We start from the raw sequence: 21,282 nt of genomic DNA, 5'->3' as shown, positions 1-21,282 counted from the left end.
TATGTGCGTTAATGTGTGAAGAGCAAATTTTCACAAAGATCTTACATGTCCTTTACCCACTGCATCGAGTCTCGCTAAACGTCACTGAGCCCCATGACATGGTGCCACGTACACCGGGCCTTCTTTATTGTTAGCTAAGAACACTATTTGCGCCATCCAACGCAACCGAAACATGTTAAAAACACGCATCACAGCTCTGGACCGAAAATTCTCCAAATGGGGGATTCTTTGTATCCCTCTGGCCTTCTTCCAATACCTCGAGCTTCACTGCGAATCCATACAGTTTTCGTCGAAACCCATAGTATTACGCCCTTGCAATGGCTTTCAATATCCCCTGCGGGTGGCACATACACTTCAGTGTGTTGTATCTTGCACGGCATATTCAACTCTGCAGGGCACTTTGCATTGTGCGAAACCATCCTCAAGTACTATTTCATCTGCAAATGAAGAAAAAAAGACGGTTAGCATAGTCTACTCCGATCTGTTTTACGCCATACACACTGCACGTCCGAAGACGAACACATTGCTTGTGTGTGGGTATACTCAATTAACTACATGGTTCAACTGAAGATGTGCACGGACGACAACATCCTATGAGTTTCGTTTACTCTGGCATGGGGAGTGGCTTCAGTCTTCTGGCTAACGGACCGGAAAGTTGTGCTCGCGGCTAACAGTCCCTCCAAACCTATTGAGCTCATAGTATTTGGAGACTGCTTGGTCTATCTGCTTTACTATTGTGTATGCTGTATATTTTTCCTTCGCGTTGCTCACATTATTTGAATCACTGCAGGTTTTGGTGAACTTGATTGCGACGGTCTTCACGCCTATAAAATGTGTCCATGCGGTAGGGGACATCTTTTTTTCAGTCTCTTGTGTACAACCCTTGATTCTTTTATGTGTTCGTAAAGCTCTGCTCAGGGGCGGACACCTGCATTCCGAGAGCAATGTCAGCTCAAATGCACGCGTCTCTTTTTCCGCTGTACTAGCTCCATCTGGTTGGCGCTGTTACCGGTACAAAGCGAGAGGATGTGCACGAGGGGCGGCTGCGTAGAAGGATATGCCATAAGTACTAGGTATTATCCATTATCCCTGGACTAATTGATACTTCAGGACATCATGATATATTTTTGATTCCCTGGTCTGTCTGGCAACCCATGCTAGAGGACAGTTAAGGTGCGAGCGTGTCTGAATATGGTCATTTTCTCATTTCTACAGTACTGGTTCAGATGATCCAAGGGCGATATCTATGATATAGTTCAGATGTATGCACTGAGGGTGTGTTGGACTTTGCGTGCTCATCTTGCACGATAACAGTGCCAACTTTGACCCGATCATTGTGTAAAATAAGCAACTTAGGAATCCTCAACGGAAAGTTTCGAAGCTAGCGTGCGTTGAGGAGGCCAGCCTGTGTTCGTGGCAGGACTCGCTCGACTTCCTCAACTAGAACTAGTACTCCGAGAAATCAGGCAAGTGCAGCAACGAACGAAGCTTCAAAGTTAGCGTGTTTCGAAAGGAGGACAACCTGTGCTCGTTGTAGGACGCGCTTGACTCCTGTACTCTTGATCCTGGAACTCACCCGAGTACTACAACGAATGAAGTTTCAACGGAGGAGCATGTGGAGGTGATACAGCCTCAACACGACGGCGAATGCAGAACTGCACCGTTGCAGTGTTGGGAAGCGCCTGTGCTAGGAACGATGCAGGCGATAACGACCTAAAGTGGTGCAGGCACGGGAGGAACACGTCATATCTCTTCTTGGGCCGTGTTTAAACCGCTTTGGACCTGTGCGTGGGGGATCGCTAGATCGGCGAGAATTCTCTTGCTAGATGAGGAATCGGATGACCTAACCCAGTCGCTGAGCCTTCCAAATACCCCGTCTCTGCCTCTAGGCCTTCGAAACAGAGACCTACAAGTCCTGGCCGAGTTTGCGTGTGCAATCCTACGCCATTGGACGTGCTGAGCGTACCTGAGCGGAGGGAGTGAGGTGGTAGAGGGTGTGTTGTTCGGAATGGCGAGGAAGGAGGAAGACGTGTACGGCAGGTCTATGTGCCTGGGGAATGCGTCCGTATTGAGGTACAGGAAGCGAGGGTACGGAGCGTCGGCGAAAGTTGCTTTCGACCCTGGCGTTCGCGCTTTTCCAGTTGATAGGATGTCTTCTTCGATACGAGCGTTCGATGGGGCAGGGTAGATGCGGTGCGGATATGCATGATGTGGGCGTGCATAGTCGAAGGGGTAGTGAAAATAGGACGGTGACGAAGGCTTTACTAAGTGCGGCGATAGAAGCGCGAGCAGAGAACATAATATGTAGATTACCTGGTGGACAGCAGAAGCTCGATCGCAATGCACGGCTGACGGGATGGGCTGACGAGCCAAGGGAGCAAGGCTCGGTGGTCTAGACTCCATTTGCCAAGGGGCTGACCAGGTAGCGCGTAAATGATCGACGGTCATTCTCAGATGTCGGATGCGCTGAGAGAGTATATACTCTGCATGCTCATCATGCAAAATAAGCAGCTTAGAAGTTCCCCACGAGAACCTAGTATTACGTGTTTCAACACATCTGTTTGTTGTAGAACCCGCCCAACGCCCCCACCCTCGGTCGAATGCTAAGTACAACGAACGAAGCTTCAAAGTTAGCGTGTTTCGAGAAGATCGTTACAGGGCCTCCCGAATCATGTATTCTAGCGGGCAGATGAGTGCAACAACGAACAAAGCTTCAAAATTAATGTGTTGCGAAAAGGAGGACAACCTGTGCTTGCTATAAGTGGGACTCGCTCGGCTCCTCCTACCAGGCCTTCGCCTACGAACATATCATTACATAATATTGGGATGCGAGAGGGAGCTCCGATCGAAACAATATTAATCAATGGCAAAATTTCTTCGCCCATCGAAATTACTTGTCCTCTTTCCCTCCGCGGCCGACGCCGTCTCCCATATCGCATCTTATCAATGCATAGATGGTCTCTCCATTAATTATAAGGATGGACTCCCGCGTCCATTGCGGACTCACTTATGATATTAACAACGTCTTATGCTTCCTGGAAAGATCGATTTTCCCGCTTCTGATGTGATCACGGTGCGTCATACATTCCACTTCCGTCATGCTTGACGGATGAATCTCTACCAATAACCTTCGTTCTTCTGAGTAACAGGTTTCACCTGTGATTTGCGGATATCGTCTCTCTTTTGGCACATCTGATCTTTCATCTCACCGCCTCCCTTACATGACCACAAAACTGATGCTTGTTCTTCAGAGACCAGATACTTGGGAGCTGAGCTTGTCGCCTCACGCGACGTGCAGTTCCAGCCGCCCGAAACATTTCTCCATGTCGCTTGCGTACTACAGCATCTCATACGATCTCGTCCTCATTCTGATCATACTCCGCCATTTGCCATTCCTTGTTCATGGTACGCGCAACCCACCTGCCGATCAGCACAAATTAACTAATCTTACGGACGATTGTTTGGTTCCGCAGAGGCGATTTGCGTGACCGCGTGTGCGAACTCCACTTGAGCCCCGTCCCTATTGAATGCCTTTCCCCCTTATCGAAGGCGAAGCATGTGCGAAAACCATTTCGGCACCCGTGTGCACCATGCCTCTTGCCACATGGCTGTACATAGATCGATTATGTTCTGTTCCTATAATATGTCATTAATATTGACTTCATGGACCACCGAGGTACGGACCTTCCTCTCCGTGTTTGTTCAATCACGATGCGCGAAGAATCTGTATAGATTCCTCATGAGCTTTTGCCTGTACAAGAACCACAAGGAATCTACAAATGTTCTTCTCCTGGTCTCGCCGGCCGTCACTATCGACTCAAGCTCCATGGTACGCTCCCACGCACACTGGGCCTAAACTTCGCATATTTAAATTTGTTCTTAGCTAATGAACACTATTTGCGCCATCCAGCTCAGCCGAAGATGATGTTAAAAATGCGCGGGTGCCTGCATCGCAGCTCCTCCGGAAATCCCCCAAACGGGGGGATTCTTTGTATTCCTCTCACTTTCTTTCAATACCTCGCGCTCGAGCTTCACTGAATTATAAACTCGAGACCCACGGTTTTGCGTTACAGCTTTCAACGGCTTTCAACGTCCCCTGCCAATGGCGCATACACTTCAACCGTTATCTTCAAAGTTTGCACGGCACGTTCAGGGTCAAGAGCACTTACTGAATTTCCTTTTTGAGTACAGCCATAAATCTCAAACCTTATTGCACAACCATCACCACCTTAGGAACCCACTGGCAGTACAGCCCTAAGCCCTTGGTTCCATCCATTTCATTGCACTAGATTGCAGTTCCTGGCATCTGGCAGCTGTGCTCACAGGTGCCCGTATTTGGTTTACAAATAAGATAGTTTACTGTAATGACTATTGATGCATTTGGCAGTGTGGCGCATCGTGTAAACTGGTGTAATATGGACATGTTGCATCCTAAGGTGTCGGTTGTGAAATATCACCTTTAACGCCCAATGTTCGCCCAATCCAGAGGTCTGTGTACTAGTTGACCCAAGCTGAGCAAGATCAATCAAATCATGCCTCCAATCACAAGGCAACCAGGGAAGACTCATTTTTAAATTCCGGGTTTCATACTAATGGTCAGGGAACGGTCTTCAGGGAGACACTTATCAGGGCCTGTCGGACACGCACAGTTAGTTTCGAGCAGCCAGATCGAACGATTAAGCGTGCTCCAAGGATTTTACCGAGATCTACCGCTGGTTTGAACCGGTGTGTGTGGATTCTTGCAAACCGGCTGATGGCAGGCGAGTATTTTAATCCGTCGAACAATGATTACGGGCAAATCCCGAACTTCCAGACCAGAACTTACCAACATGAAAGCGCCCCTCTGTCGGCCTCATTTCCGAACTTAAGTGCGCTCTCAGCATTTCATTGTTCCCTTGTTGGTGTTATAGCCAAGCGCTTGACGTTGTGGGTTTCTGCGGCAGATGCTACCCAACCCGTCGGGGCTTGGGACCTGACATGGACTATACTGGACTGTACTTCTGTGACATCTCAGCGTGTTCCTTGTAGCGGAAGTCGGGATCAAGAGCAGGTGCCGGATACCTATAAGAGCAACCATGATGGGGTGAGTACTCGTTATTGAGTGCTGGTATCAGCATCTACTTCTTCTCGTACAATGCTCTCCCTTAATGTCATTTTTCTTCTTTGCCTTCATCTAGCACATGGAGCATCCATCATCTCGCGATCCACTTCCTATCCACTCAACGCTCGTTCGAATACCATAGGTCCTATAACCAATCTAACAATTTCTAATCAAGTCATATCTCCAGACGGTTTCCTGCGCTCGTTAGTGTTTGTGTCTGATGTCTTGTCTGCACCTTAACTATTGTTATAGTGCAACGCTCGCTGGAGGGACATTCCCGGGTCCAATTATCGCAGCCATAAAGGTTTCTTTTTGCCCATTCGATCGAGCCTTCGGGAACTGACTATAGTTGAAGGGAGATAATTTCGCGATCAACGTCGTGAACAGCCTCACTGATGATGAAATGCTCAAAAGCACCAGTGTGGTGGGTATATATATGTTCAGCACTCATAAGCCAGGCTTACCCGCTCTGTTTAGCACTGGCATGGAATCCATCAGAACGGGACCAACGAGGTAGATGGAGTCTCGTTCGTCACACAGTGTCCCATTGCGCAAAATCACTCCTTTCTGCACTCCTTCGATTCTGGGCAACAGACCGGAACCTACTGGTATCATAGCCACTATGCGGTACAACAGTGGTTTGTTCATTTGAAGTGTTTTTAACTTTGCAATAAATAATCCGAAACTGTTTAGCGATGGCCTGCGTGGGCCTTTGATTATCTACGATCCTGAAGATCCTTTATCTTATTTGTACGATGTTGACGATGGTATAGTGATCGATGCCATAATAATTAATCCACTCATTTAAACCATTCACAGAGACCACCGTAATCACCCTCGCTGACTGGTACATCTCAGAACTATTTGCGACTTAAATCCGCGTTACTAATTGATCATAGGTACCATGTGGTTGCCCCTGTCTTGAGCCATCTAAATATTGGTGCCATCAATGGCGATGCGACACTCATCAATGGTCTTGGCCGATATCAAGGGGGACCTAACAGCGACCTTGCTGTGGTCAACGTCGAGTACGGGAAACGATACCGCCTACGCATGATAGCAATGTCTTGCAATTCCAACTTTATATTCTCCATCGATAACCACAACATGACGATCATCGAAGCGGACGGTGAGCTGACGGAACCCCTTCTCGTGGACTCGCTCCAGATACTCGCTGGACAGCGATACTCTTTTGTGCTCAATGCGATTCAGCCAGTCGACAACTACTGGATACGCGCAGTCCCAGACACTCCAAGCTCAAGCTTCGTTAATGGCCAGAACTCTGCTATCTTGCGATACAATGGTGCACCCGTTGCAGATCCGAATACGAACCAGACCACAAGTACCATGCCGTTAGTCGAGACCAACTTGCACGCGCTCATCAATCCCGGAGCACCCGGGATTCCAGAGTACGGACAGGCAGACATCAACTTGATGATGGTGGTCGGCAACACAGGTGGAATATATTCCATCAACAACGTAGCATACAAACCTCCCACGGTGCCCGTGCTGCTCCAGATCCTCAGTGGCGCACAAGATGCAACCGAACTCCTTCCGAATGGAAGTGTGTATGTTTTAGAAGCCAACAAGGTCGTCGAACTGACGATGTTGACTAGTACCTTTGGTGGTCCTGTAAGGTTCACGCACATTCGCAACGTTACATACATCTCATAGCATCTCCTAGCATCCGATTCATCTTCACGGTGTGAGTATTTCTGGATATGCCTTTGCGCTAAATTACTCACTGTAATTATAGCATAACTTTGATGTCGTGCAGAGCGCCGGAAATAGCTCTTTCAACTACGTCAATCCCGTGCGCAGGGATGTAGTATCCGGAGGGGTCCGAAACCAACAGATGGTGATTAGATTTGTCACAGATAATTCCGGCCCATGGTTCCTCCACTGGTGAGCACTGCGACATTTATGGATCCAGCACTAGCACTGATATTATCGTCCACCTAGTCACATTGACTGGCATCTTGACGCGTGCGTTTTGCGAGTTCTCTGAAACTCTGCAGTAATCTGACTATGTTGCCAGTGGTTTCGCTGTAGTCATGGCCGAAAGTCCATCGGAGACTCAGCAGCATCTGGGCTACATACCTAGTAATTGTCTTCGATGTCTGTCTTATATTCTTGAACTGATGGTATACACAGATGCATGGAACGATCTTTGCCCGACATTCGACTCGTTGACCCCAGCCCAGATTGGAGCGGAGAATTCGTATCAGGAAGCACAGAATATCAGTACATCCTTATTTCCCCCCACATAGTGTTCACTGTTAACTTGTAGAAATGGCGCTACCGGAACTCCTATAACGGAGGCCATTTGTACTACGCTGTAGCACCTGTGATAACGCAGCCTATCCCATATGCCACCCTTCTGTGTAATTTATACTTCAGGCTACGTTCGATGTTGTGCATACGTGAACAAGTCACCGTGAACTGAGGAGGGCTTAGTCGAACACAAAAAGCATGCACACCCTACTACACTAGTGTACTTTTCTCTGCACTCCGCCAAAATTCCGCGATACAGTCCTCCGGGTAGCTGTGATGGCCCAGAAACGCTCAAAGATAGTGAGTCGTTACTCTGACCCGGGGGCCTGGGCCCATAATTCGATGCTGTGAATATTAAACCATTCCCCGTTGCCCCATCTTTCACAGGGAATAGCATGTTAGAGGGAGGAGGACAGCCTGTGCTCGTCGCAGGACTCGCCTGACTCCTCGATGAGACCTACAGTACTAGTGAGGGTAACCCGAGAGAGTTAAGCGCGTGCTAATACCAAGGGTCATTCAAGCTCCGATCGAAACACGACTTGATCGTAGTCTACTCTTTAGTCTGATCCAAGCACACAACCGCACGTTCGAAGACGAACACATTGCTTATTTGTGGGTATACTCAACCAACTACATGAAAATGCGCACGGACAACAACATTCTATCAGTTTCATTTACTCTGGCATGGCGAGTGACTGCAGTCTTCTGTCTAATGGGCCGGAAACTTGTGCTCGCGACCGACATTCCCTCCAACCTATTGAGCTCATAGTATCTAGAGACTGATTGATCTACTTTACTATTGCGTACTATGTGTGCTATGTGCCTTTCCTTCGCGGCGTTGCTCACATTATTCACTGCAGGTTTTGGCGAACTTGATTGTGACGGTCTTCGCACTTATAAACTTGTCTATCAGTCGGTTGCCATATTTTTATCACGTACGTTTTCAGTCATTTGGTACACCCCTTACTCAATTCTTTACAGCTCTGTTCAGGGATCAACACTCGCACTCCAAGAGCAACGTCAGCTGGAATGCTTACATTTCTTTTCCCACCGCACTGGCACCATCTGGCTGGCGCTGTTATCGGTACAAGCGAGAGGACGTGCACGACATGGAGGTTCGATTAGGAGCATCTGCAGAGTTTGTTGAGGGGTAGCTACGTAGAAGGATCTACCATATAAATTTTGTTGTATACCCTATCCAGACTCAATCTAGTCCCGATTTATACCCTGTCCATACTGGAGGACATATAGATTTAATCCCTAGGGTACAGTTAGGGTCTGAGTATTGGTTTCTGCAGTACTAGATCCAAGGGTATTTTCTATGATATGGACTTTGTATTTTGCATGGTCATCATCACGATTCCTCGGTCATGGTGCAAAATGAGCAGCGTGGAAGTCCTCAATGGAAAACTGGCGTGTTTTGAGAAGGAGGTTAGCTTGGGCTTGTTAAAGGACTCCTCGACTTCCTCGACTAGTGCTCCTAGTGAAATTAAGTGAGTGAAATGACAAACATGTGGTTATCACAGGCGAGTGGGAATGGGGTAAGAGCTGATAAGAGAATGTATTATCTCAGTATCTGTTAGAAACTTGTAGCACAGCTATAGTACCTGATAAGAGAATGTATTCTACGTCTCGTTAGCACTCTGTATAATAAGGGAAAATATAACGGCTTACATCTCAGTATCTGTTAGAAACTGAGATGCTTGAATGCCAGACTCGTAGCTTTATACATAGTTAGTATGGATACACTAAATAACGGATGTCATAGAAATAAAGTAGTCCAATAATGATGAGCCTCGGCCGACGTCATTGCATCGCCTCATCATACAGCTTGGTTGTGCTCGACATGTCTCACTCTGACATCGCTAACTGCCTCTTCAGTTCATCTTCCAATCCTCCCGATTTGTCAGAGCTCAACAGAACAAAGCTTCAAAGTTAGCATGTCGCGGACAGCCTGTGCTTGATGTAAGACACTCGATTCCTCAATTAGAAGTTGTTGATCAAACAAGTGCTACAACAAACACGAGATGCGAGAGAAGATCTCCAGAGTAGAACTGGTTTGAACAATCCATGGGTATTCTCATATAAATAGTTTCAGATGGACACACTGAGACAGTATTACACTTTGCATGCTAACATGCACAATAACCTAGTGTCAATGTTGACGCAGATATCATGCAAAATAAGCAGCTTTAAACACCTCCATGTAGGGTTGACCAACTGGGGGTTTTTAAAACTAGTATATTTTGAGAACAGCCAGCACTCGAGGTGTAGAAATCACTTTAGTCACAATGATGAGTAGTGAACATGAGGTGCGAGAGCAAGAGCATTTCAAGCTTCGGTCAAAATTGATTTTGATCCTCCCCATCGAAAGCAGGTGTCCTCCCTCCCTCTGATTCACATCTTACCAATTCTTTCCATCATGGACCTCATGGACTCCCAGGCGATAGTGTCATTATGATCTATTAATTACCTATCATTGTAGAAGGTACACAATACATCCTGGCCTTTGAGTGAAACTGTAAGACGATGATACATCAGTCACAGAGGGTGATACATTACCTACCGCCAAAGATCAATATATTGAATTCTATGATACATCACTGATACTATCAGTCACAGGGGGTGATACATCACCTACCACCAGAGATTGGTATATTGAATTTTATGATACAGTGGCTCAAAAAACTGTCCACATGTTTTCACATTTTTCACTATCTATGATATTGTGTGATAATATCCAAAGACCTCAAGGACATGCTGGTACCATATTGTAGTACTACTTCAGGGCTTTCAATTGAGCACTATGCCGTGGGAATTGGTGAAGATAAGGTGGAGATATGAGGCTTACAAAATGATGACTCATGCGGACAGTTTTTTGACTCAAGTATTTTACAGTGATAATCAGGTATTCTAGTACTTTGCGTGACCTCCCCTGGCTTTAATTACTCCCACTATCCTTCTAGGCATACTCTCAATCAATTTCTGGCAATATTCTGCTGTAATATTTCACCATTCCACTACTACTCTCTCCCATAGCTCCCATACTCCTTTAGGGGGGTTTCATAGGCTTGAAGCTTCATCTTGAGTGTTCCCCAGAGATGTTCAATGACATTGACATCAGGGGACTGTGCTTGCCAGTCAAGAACATTGATATTATATTCTTAAAACCATTGTCTGGCTCTCCTAAATGTATTCTTGGGATGATTATCCTGTTGGAAAATGATGTCTTCTCCCTCAATCCCTGATTCAGCTATGCTAGGCAGCAAGTGGTCATTTAGAATGTCCACATACTGCTTAGCATCTACCCTCCCCTCAACTTCAGCAAGCATACACACACAATTCCATCCCATACAGCCCCATACCATTAGAGAACCTCCTCCAAATGTGACAGTCCCACTAACCTCTCTGTCTGTTAGAGAATTACCCTTCTTTTTCCATACATATACCTTCCCATCTGACCCAATCCTATTGATTTTGGTCTCATCTGACCATATAACATGCTTCCAGTCCTCTATAGTCCAGTTTTGATGGGCCAAGCCAAAGGCTAGTCTTCTCTGCCTATGTATAATAGAGAGAATAGGTAGGTATGTCTGCTTTGTTACTGCCTTGAGATGAGCCACCTTGAGAACATTCCTCACAGTTTGTGAAGAGACAGTGGTGGTAATGGTGGAATTGATATAATGGGTGGCTTGGACAGCATTATCAGCCTTTCCTGTAGTGATATGTTGGATGATAGCCCTCTTATGAGTAGAGATGGATGTCCTCCACAAGAGTTTTCCTTGTCCAGGTGGCTTTCTTTGATAAAATTGGTCACAGTATACTTGCATACTCCAGTTCTAGAGGAAATTTGATGAGCAGAGAGGCCAGAATAGGACAGGGAGAGGATATTATCTCTTTAAGCAGAGGAGATGGCTTTTATGGTGATTCTGACTATGACACAAGAGACATTCTGGTTTATATAGTTAGATATAGTTTCAAGAGTATGCCTAGAAGGATAGAGGTAGTAATTAAAGCCAAGGGAGGTCACACAAAGTACTAGAATACCTGATTATCACTGTAAAATACTTGAGTCAAAAAACTGTCCGCATGAGTCATCATTTTGTAAGCCTCATATCTCCACCTTATCTTCACCAATTCCCACGGCATAGTGCTCAATTGAAAGCCCTGAAGTAGTACTACAATATGGTACCAGCATGTCCTTGAGGTCTTTGGATATTATCACACAATATCATAGATAGTGAAAAATGTGAAAACATGTGGACAGTTTTTTGAGCCACTATACATCATACTACCATGTGAATGATATATTATCAGCCCTAGTAGAAGTGGGCCCATTTCTGAGATTATGATATATAACCTGCTATGATAGTACTCCTATGTTGATGCTAAGCATGCCGACACGATAAGTGGAGTTGAAGTTTGGAATTCGAACCACCATGCATATACCTTTTCATGTTCTCACCTTCCCTCAGTCTGTTCCATCATGACTGAGGGTAAGCCTTTTTAATTACTTGAACTGCTGCTAGATACTGACGATCACTTAGGCTAACATTGTATCTAGGTACTTAATATACAGTGGCTCAAAAAACTGTCCGCATGTTTGTGCTATTTTCACTATTTACATTATTGTATATGAATGGACAGGTAGACCAAGGATATGCCAGTGGGGTACTCTGTAGTACTCCTTTGGGGCATGAAGTTGAGCCCTTGCCCGTGGGAATTCATGGTAATCTGGTGGCACTATAAGCCTTACAAAATGATGACTCATGTGGACAGTTTTTTGACCCAAGTATTTTATATAGATAATTAGGTGTTCTAGTATTTTATGTGACCTCCCTTGGCCTTAATTACTACCTCTATCCTTCTAGGCATACTTTCAATCAACTTCTGACAATCCTCTGCTGTAATCTTTCCCCACTCCACTGTAACTCTCTCCCAGAGGGTGTTCATAGGCTAAAAGCTTCTTCTTGAGTACTCCCCAGAGATGTTCAATGACATTAACATCAGGGGATTGTGCTGGCCAGTCAAGGAGGTGAATATTGTGCTCTTCAAACCATTCTCTGGCTCTTCTGGATGTATGCTTGGGATCATTATCCTGTTGGAAAATAATGTCTTCTTCATCAAATCCTGATTCTGCCATGCTAGGCAGCAAGTGGTGGTTGAGGATATCCACATACTGCTCAGCATCCATCCTCCCCTCAACTTCTGCAAGCATTCTCACACCATTCTACCCCATACTTCCCCATACCATTAGAGAACCTCCTCCAAACTTGAGATTTCCATTAATCTCTCTGTCTGTAAGAGGGCCCCCCTTCTTTTTCCACACATATACCTTCCCATCTGACCCAATTCTATTGATTTTAGTCTCATCTGACCATATGGTTCGCTTCCAGTCCTCTACAGTCCAGTTTTGATGGGCTAGGGCAAAGGCAAGTCTTCTCTTCCTATGAGTGATGGAAAGAAGAGGTTTTTTCTTCTTTGTTACAGCCCTAAGATTGGCTTCCTTGAGGACATTTCTCACTGTTTGTGAAGAAACTGGAGTAGTAATGATGGAATTGATATGATGAATGACTTGGACAGCATTATTAGTCTTTCCTGTGGTGATATGTTGGATAATGACCCTCCTATCAGTAGAGGTGAGTTTGGATGGATGACCTCCACTGGAGTTTTCCTTGTCTGGGTGACATTCTTTGATGAGCTTAGCTACAGTAGACTTGCATACACTAGTTCTAGAGGCTATTTGACAAGTAGAGAGGCCAGCAGTAGACAGAGAAAGGATATTATCCCTTTGAGTAGAGGAGATGGTTTTCATGGTGATTATGACTATGATATATGGGACACACTTCATTATATACTTAGAGATAGGTTTAATAATGTCATAATGACACCACTTCATAATTTATTTAATAGTGGCATGACTTTATGGTATCATAACTAATGATTTATATCATTTTAATCTAGGGTCAAAAAACTGTCCACATGAGTCATCATTTTGTAAGGCTTATAGTGCCACCAGATTACCATGAATTCCCATGGGCAAGGGCTCAACTTCATGCCCCAAAGGAGTACTACAGAGTACCCCACTGGCATATCCTTGGTCTACCTGTCCATTCATATACAATAATGTAAATAGTGAAAATAGCACAAACATGTGGATAGTTTTTTTTAGCCACTGTAGTCTGTTCCATCACGACTGAGGGCTAACATTGTATCTAGTCTTAACAGGTTATGAGCCCTGCTCTCTCATAAAACAAGGAGCAGAATTACCAAACTAGATACACCAGCGGGCCTTAGGAACGACCCCGCCAGGTTATTAAACTCTTGGGGATCTTATCAACTTCTATTGACATCATCGTAATGTTTAATCTTTCCTTCTTTGGTTGAGGAGAATCAATCGCAGTCGCCTGCAGGTATATATACCTGCAAGTCGATACTTATTCATCTCCCACCTCTTTTCCTCATGCCTCCCACTGCACATACCCGCTCTTGGAGCTCAGGTGCTAAAAGCATGACACTCAGCCCGCCAAACGCCTACAGCTACTATGCCCTCACTACAGGCATCTGTTACAGCCATCACACTTAGTCAAACTGACTTAGATAAAATCAAAGTCCTTGACCGCAGTAAGAACAACTGGGGTGTCTGGTCAGACCGCATGCAGAACTACCTTCTCCTCAAGCATGGAGGTGGTTATATTTTGGGCCTTGTTACTTGCCCTGATCCATTGCTGGACCCCTCCAGTGCAAGTCACTGGGACCTCAACAACCGGTGTATCATGGCTGCCTTGCACACACGCTCCAGTTCTGAGGAGAACAAGTTCCTTTGCAGGTACACTGACACTTACCTCACATGGGATGCTCTCAAATCTCGCCATGAAAAAGTCGGTCCAATCGCCCAGATCCTACATATTCAACAGACCTTAGTGGTCAAATACCTTCATTCTGAACGACTCTCTACCATGAGCACCCTCCTCAACGAACTCATTTGGCGTATTTACACCATCGGTATCCCCAAGGAAGAAGACTTCCTCACCATCATGATGCTTAACGCTATGGCTGAAGATCTTCCCCATGTGCACAACCACATTGCTGATGCCCTCATCATCAGCATGTCCAACAATCCCTATGGTCCATCTAACATCCACTCGCGCCTCGACGTTGAGCAACAGCTTATCAACACTGAGAAATCTAAGGGTGGGGACGTTGCACTGGCTGCCACAAGCAAGGGGGGCAGTACTCACCGTGATCGCATGCCTTGTGGCACCTGTGGCAACACCAGCCATCCCACAAAGGACTGCTTTGGCAAAGGTGGTGCTATGGAAGGCAAACAAGATGAGGTTCTTGCCCGTAAGTGCACAGCTCGTGAGGCTAAAGGCACCTCTACTGCTGGAAAAGGCACAGCTCCTAAGCCTATGGCTGCCACTGGCAAACAGGGTGGTCTGCAATATGACACTAGCGGACGTGTGTACTTACTCAATAGTGAGAGCCACCAGGTCATCTATGTCGCCTCAGCACCTGAATCAACTGACCCCCCCATCACCTCTACCGAATTTGTGGGCCTTGCCAGTGACTCTATCATGCCTGCCTTCATTCGTGAGCTATCTGATGCCGGGGAGGATGAGTATACTACTCTACTTGCCTCTGTTGATTCCCTCACCACTAGTCTCGACTGGCGCTCCAACACACGCCCTGTTGACTTTGCCGGTATCACCTGTGGGGCCCCCAACCAACGTTAGAGCACCATCATGGACCCATCTGTTGTCCCTCTATTCCTCGACAGTGGTGCCTCAGTGCACATCAGCATTGATGAGGCTGACTTCTTTAGGCTCCATCCTATCCCCCCTCGCTCTGTCAATGGCATTGGTGGCTTGTCCATTCAAGTTGTTGGTGTGGGCACGCTGTGTCTCGTTGTCACTAGAGGCATCCATATCACGCTCAAGAATGTCCTGTTCATCCCTGGTGCGATGGTGCGTCTTATCTCAGTATCTGCTCTCTGTGCAGCATACCGCTGCATCGCATCATTTGACACTACCAACTGCTGGGTCCAATCTCGCAATGGCAATCACATGCTCTCCGGCACTCTCACTTCCTGTCGTCTCTATGCACTCTCCGGGGGACAGCTCTCTGCCGAACATGCCTACATGGCCCACCAGAAGCCTACTCTCCAATCCTGGCACTGTCATCTTGGACACGCCAACTACCGCACTGTCTATGATCTCGCTTGCTCTGGTAATGCAATCGGTATGCCCATTGTTCTCTCTACCATCCCACTGAAGTGTGACGATTGCATTCTTGGTAAGCAGACACAGACTAGCATTCCGAAGGCTCATCAGGGGGTTAGAGCAAACAGAAAGCTGGGCATTGTTCATGTGAACTTAATGGAGCACCCTGATACTGTGTCTGCTGGCGGCAATAAATACATCATGGATATTATCGATGATCATTCATCCTACACCTGGGTTATCCCTCTCGCAGCTAAGTCTGATGCATTCTCAGCCCTACAAGCCTGGGCACTCGCTTGCAAAGTCAAATCTGGCACCAAGGTCGGCATATATCACTCTGATAATGGCGAATTGAAGACTGAGTCCATGCAAGAGTGGCTCCTCTCTCATGGTACTCAACATCAATTCACTGCGCCACATACCTCTGTGCACAACAGCCGCATTGAACACCTACATCACACTTTGATGGGTAAGGCTCGTGCAATGCACTCCGCCTGCAATGTTCCCGTCAATCATTGGGACAAATTTGTGCTGACTGCCTGCTACCTATCTAACCGCACCCCTGTGGTCTCACAAGATGGTCACACGCTGTTTGAATGTTGGTATGGTCATAAACCAGATCTATCTCACTTGCGTGAAATCGGATGTAGAGCTTTTGTCCTTGTCCAGAATCGCCACAACCCTAAAGTGTATAGTCGCTCCATTGAGTGTGTTCTGATAGGCTATGTGCTTGATTCCAAAGCTTATCAGTGTTACCATCAACAATCTCATAAAGTCTTTGTTTCTTACCATGTCTCATTCATAGAGTCACATCAGAACAGTACGCCCACCTCTTCGTCAGCTATCACAACAGCCACCTCTGCACCCTCTGCACCTCACCGCATGTCCATCTCCATCAAGGAAGTTCTGGACGTTGATGCTCCCTCACCAAGCGCTGCACACGCTCTGTCTCTCATACCTGAACCATCATGGCGCTCCCCACAAACTTCCATACCCTCTGAACATCATTGTGCCATGGATGGTAAGCCATATGTGTCATCCACTCAGCACGCTGTTCTAGAATCACTCTCGGTGGTGGATCGCCTGCGTGCCTTGTCGCTGGACCATCCTCCTGATGAAGACACCTTGGCAGCTGTCTTTACTGAGGAGGAGCTCGCAGCCCTCATCAATGTCTTTGCTGCTATGTCTGACAATTTAGAACATGAGCTTCCTGATGACCCTTCCACTTACGCCGAAGCTATGGCCTCCAAGCATGCCCCTCAATGAACCGCCACTCTGAAGGATGAATTCGACTCCTTACAGGACCTCAGTGTCTACAAACTTGTCCCTCGGTCCTCCATTCCTGCTGGCCAAAAGATCATGCACGGACGCCCTGTCTTCAAGCTTAAACACAACCAACACAGCCAACCTGCCCACTTTAAGGCACAATACATCTGCTGCGGATATTCAGCTGTATGGGGACAGGACTACACCAAAACTTTGGCGCCTACTGCACGACTTGAGTCTTTTTGTATTCTCACTCACCTAGGTGCCACTTTGGACTGGGAGATTGATCAGCTCAATATTAAGACAGTGTTCCTTCATAGCTTGCTTGAATCTGACAAAGTGTGCTACATGCACCAGCTGGAGGGCTTCCTTGAGCCAGGAAAGGAGGACTGGGTCTGGGAACTACAAAAGGGCCTCTATGGTATGAAACAGGGCAGACTTGTCTGGAATCGCACTATGAATGACACTATGATTTCCTGGGGGTTCACTCGTCTCAAGTGTGAACATTGCATCTATTATTGCAAGACTGACGCAGGAATTCTCCTCATCGCTGTTCATGTTGACGATTTCCTCACTGTTGGCAGTACAAAGGCTGTTATCACAGACTTCAAATCCCAGCTTTGCACTAAGTGGATGGTCTCCGACCTTGGGGAAGCGTGTTTCTGTTTAGGTATTGCTCTCGATTGTGACTGTGCCAACCGAACCATCAGCCTTTCCCAAACTGCCCTTATTGATCGCATTGTCACTCAAGTCGGCTTAACCGACACTGTCCTGGTCTCCACTCCAATGGAAACAAGCCTTCACCTTTCATGCCATACACACTCCCCTACTACAGATGCCCAATGTGACCTTATGGTTTGTACTCCTTACCAATTGCTTGTTGGCTCCCTCATGTACCTTGCTATTGGCACTTGTCCTGATATTGCTCACGCCATACAACAATTCTGTTGACATCTCAATTGTTATGGCCCTGTTCATTGGGAGGCTGCTAAATGTGTCGCTCGGTATCTCAAAGGTACCCGTACCCTCAAACTCGTCCTCGGTGGTGAGCACCCCACATGCTTACTCGGCTTCACTGATAGCGATTTCGCTAACTGCCCTGATACTAGATGTTCTGTCAGCGGTTACTGCTTCACTATGGGCAGCGGCATGGTCACCTGGAGTGCTAGGCAGCAGAAGATGGTATCCCTCTTGACTTGCGAGGCAGAGTACGTCGCCGTGTCTGATGCAGCCAAGGAACTCACCTGGCTATGCACATTACTTCTTGAACTTGACTTCATGCAACCTTCCGCAACACCTCTCCTTTGTGACAATACTGGTGGCATTACCCTCTCCAAAGATGCGTCTTATCATTCAAAAGTTAAACATATCAATATTGCCGTTCACTCCATCCATGAATGTGTCACCTGTGGTCAACTCAAACTCCTATATGTCAGATCCCTGAACAATGCCGCCAATATCTTCACTAAGGCCCTGCCAAGGAAAGACTTCAAACATTTGCGCATTTGCCTGGGTTGACAGTGAGAAATTGAGGAGGAGTGTTGCTTATTGTGTCGAGGAGGAGTGTTGATGCTAAGCATGCTGATGCAATAAGTGGAGTTGAAGTTTGGAATTCAAACCACCATACATATACCTTTTCATGTTCTCACCTTCCCTCAGTCTGTTCCATCGCAATTGAGGGTAAGCCTTTTTGATTACTTGAACCACTGCTAGATACTGACGATCACTTAGGCTAACATTGTATCTAGGTACTTAATATAGTCTGTTCCATCATGACTGAGGGCTAACATTGTATCTAGTCTTAACATCCTACTCGGCACTCTAGCCAGTGAATATATCACCTCCTAGCACGTGGATGCATCCGCATGCTAGGAGGTGATATATCACAAGTACCTTTCTGACCCATGGAATTAGTGTGCTCGGAGTCTGAACAACGCATCTTCAATGATGCACAATGCTTTCCCCCCTGTTGTCCTCCTTCTTCCTCTCCAGCACACAGCACACAGAACACCTGCATTCATATGTGTGCCACCTCCATTGAATTCCTGGTTCTCCTGTTTTCTCTCACTAGGCTTGCATGATATATCACTGTATGTCAGTGAAATGTTAATAATACCGACTGTTAGCAGTAGACAATACATGTCAAAGTTCATTGATGTAGGCAGGGTTCACAGGGACACAACGACGATCTCAATATTAACAGCTTGGACAGGGTTATGGGTATACTAGTATAGTAGGCAGGCAGGCATGAGTACGAGACCCATATCAACATCATTTATAGGATTTTTTCCTTGACTCTGAAGCACTAGGCTGCACCGAGTTCTGCTTCCTCTTGAGCACTGCTTTTGTTACTTGCTGTGGGCTGGCATTGCCAATTTCGTTGGCTTCCTTTGCTTGGGTTGAAGGATGTCCCTCACATCCCAAGCACCTAGCCTTAGTTGTGACTGTCTGTTCCAAAGGTGTTGATGGCTCCAAATCAGGTGCCAATGTGCCCTGGTCAGCTTCAAGTGGCAAGGAAGGCTTGGGCAAAGAGAGCAGCACGGAAAGCTCAGGCAAGGAGAGTGGGCCAAGTGGCAAGGAAAGCTTGGGTGAAGCAAGTGGTAAGAAAGGCTTTGGTGTAGTGAGCAGTAAGGAAGGCTTGGGCATAGTGAGTGGTAAGGAAGGCTCGGGTGTAGCAAGTGGTAAGGAAGGCTCAGGCATAGCGAGTGGCAAGGAAGGCTCAGGTGAAGGGAGTGGCAAGGAAAGCAGGAGTAAAGAGAGTGGCAGAGAGGGTTGTGGTGAAGAAACTACCAGGGAAGGCTGGCAAAGATGGAGTAGTGGAGTTGTACCGGTAAGTGACAGATCGCATGTGGGCAACAAATTAGCATTATTTGAAAATGAAAATTGCGGCAGTGTGAATGGTTCCTGTGCTTGAGGGAGTGCAGTAGACATAGTCAGATTTTCACCAGACACAAACTCCTTTTGCCAGGCAGTGATTGGTGAGTCTGGGTGCACTGGAGCTGCTGGATCATAAGAATACAGGTCGGGATGCAGGCAACCTTGCCATCTGTTCAATTGTGGCGCGATGTTGAAGTCGATGTCCTTGAAATGTACAGGCCTCTGAGGTAGTGGCAGGCCGACATTGGATGCATGCTGCTGATCTAACAGATCATCTAGTGAGATGAGGTCTGTGGCAAATAAAGGAGGAGAACTGCATCCAGATGTTGAAATGTAGTCAGTGGTTGATGGAGGTGTACTGGGTATAGATGTGGGAACTGAAATTCCCTTTGAAGACCCACCTATTCACATATCAGTTGTAGACCTACAAACCAACTAAAAATTGTATGTACCATAGATGCAATCCAGATGTCTTTTGAATGGTAATAAATACTGTTCATGGAAGTTAGGTGTTTATGCCTTGAAGCTTAGACTATCTGGGGTTTTGCCATGGTGATAACTGACAAGTTGTGCAAATAAGATCAACCATATGACTAATATGTAAGGAAGACTACATGCCTTAATGTCATGATATTACCTTCACACAAAGGATCTGGTCCACCCATGATGAGTGAGTAATGCCATCCACCAGTCAAAGTCAAGAGTTCCTTGAATATCTGACCAAGGACAATTGGCAGCTCTTGAATTGTGCTTCCAAGAAGAAATCAGTTGAAGTCTAACAAATCCTGAGGAATTAGTTACTGGTAAATCTCCTCTTTTGTTCGATCATTCCCTGCTGCGACAGAACCTAACTTTCTGGCAGTATTAATATGTTGAGTCTCAATGTGAACTCCATCCTTCACATCTTCCGACTCCTTTGCAAAACATTCACTCGTGTGGTGCCAGACAGCACGAAGCCTCTGGTCAGGTAATGCAAGCTTGTTTTCCCTGATGTCATCTGAAACCAAGGGCTTGACTTTTGATTCATAGTGAAGTTGTGAGTACACCTCGACTTCTTTCAGGTTTTGAGTGCCTTGTGTGTGCTGTCCAAGCAATGTAAATAGGACTTTGCTTGTCAAAGTCCTGCCTGGTCTAGTCTTTCCTTTGGTGTTGTTTCAAAACCACTCCTGCAATTTCTGTGTAATGGCTAATCAGTATTCCGACCTATAATTAGCTCAGCATCAAGAAACACACTTTATGTCAATGTTTTATGGTGTCCTTGAGTACCTTGGCAAGTTCTGCATCCAAGTTACTCTGTTTTTCAACATCACTGATAAGAATTATAGCATTTTCATGGTCCAGCTTGGCAATGATCTCGTTGATGGCCGCATCTGAGTCAAGACTAGATTGGTCAATGTTGGCATCATTGTCATCAGGTGAGTTTTCTGATCCTATGGGCCAAACTCTCATATGTTTTGGGAACTCACTGAACCACTTGGGGTATAGCAGCTCAAAAAACCGAACCAACTTTTTCTCTTTTTGCATCTGTAGGTACATTGGAAC

At 46.2% G+C, this 21,282-nt stretch overlaps 5 protein-coding genes across 5 annotated transcripts; 3 read left to right on the top strand and 2 right to left on the bottom strand.

Annotated features, from left to right (window-relative positions):
* Positions 1-1,859: 1,859 nt before the first annotated feature.
* Positions 1,860-2,384, bottom strand: EDB91DRAFT_1149511 (uncharacterized protein). Its single transcript, XM_041319370.1, has one exon. The coding sequence runs from the start codon at positions 2,297-2,299 to the stop codon at positions 1,940-1,942; it is 360 nt and encodes a 119-aa protein (XP_041174237.1). The 5' UTR covers positions 2,300-2,384; the 3' UTR covers positions 1,860-1,939.
* Positions 2,385-5,134: 2,750 nt separating this feature from the next.
* EDB91DRAFT_1057636 (laccase) lies at positions 5,135-7,371 on the top strand (the record flags this gene model as incomplete). The annotated part of the gene is made up of 12 exons (XM_041314095.1): positions 5,135-5,304; positions 5,354-5,405; positions 5,457-5,525; positions 5,579-5,739; positions 5,795-5,868; positions 5,921-5,948; positions 6,001-6,733; positions 6,786-6,806; positions 6,858-7,006; positions 7,064-7,087; positions 7,140-7,204; positions 7,256-7,371. 12 exons carry the CDS (start codon positions 5,135-5,137, stop codon positions 7,369-7,371), a joined length of 1,662 nt encoding a protein of 553 aa, XP_041174236.1.
* A 548-nt stretch (positions 7,372-7,919) lies between these two features.
* EDB91DRAFT_1149479 (uncharacterized protein) lies at positions 7,920-8,686 on the top strand. Its single transcript, XM_041319369.1, has 3 exons — positions 7,920-7,987; positions 8,044-8,310; positions 8,357-8,686. Exons 2-3 carry the CDS (start codon positions 8,184-8,186, stop codon positions 8,527-8,529), a joined length of 300 nt encoding a protein of 99 aa, XP_041174235.1. The 5' UTR covers positions 7,920-7,987; positions 8,044-8,183; the 3' UTR covers positions 8,530-8,686.
* Positions 8,687-18,817: 10,131 nt separating this feature from the next.
* EDB91DRAFT_1084489 (uncharacterized protein) lies at positions 18,818-20,179 on the top strand (the record flags this gene model as incomplete). The annotated part of the gene is made up of 4 exons (XM_041315776.1): positions 18,818-18,886; positions 19,145-19,693; positions 19,959-20,018; positions 20,078-20,179. The coding sequence occupies 4 exons, from the start codon at positions 18,818-18,820 to the stop codon at positions 20,177-20,179; spliced, it is 780 nt and encodes a 259-aa protein (XP_041174234.1).
* An 88-nt stretch (positions 20,180-20,267) lies between these two features.
* On the bottom strand, positions 20,268-21,276 carry EDB91DRAFT_1084488 (uncharacterized protein; the record flags this gene model as incomplete). Its single annotated transcript, XM_041315775.1, has 5 exons — positions 20,268-20,299; positions 20,378-20,490; positions 20,542-20,822; positions 21,007-21,170; positions 21,207-21,276. The coding sequence occupies 5 exons, from the start codon at positions 21,274-21,276 to the stop codon at positions 20,268-20,270; spliced, it is 660 nt and encodes a 219-aa protein (XP_041174233.1).
* Between the last annotated feature and the right edge of the window lie 6 nt (positions 21,277-21,282).

This window comes from Suillus paluster (assembly GCF_016628075.1).
Source record: "Suillus paluster strain FC165 chromosome Unknown EDB91scaffold_54, whole genome shotgun sequence".
Taxonomy (NCBI): Eukaryota; Fungi; Basidiomycota; class Agaricomycetes; order Boletales; family Suillaceae; genus Suillus; species Suillus paluster.
Note: the sequence above shows the minus strand (reverse complement) of the source record. Positions and strands in the feature narration are given on the sequence as shown.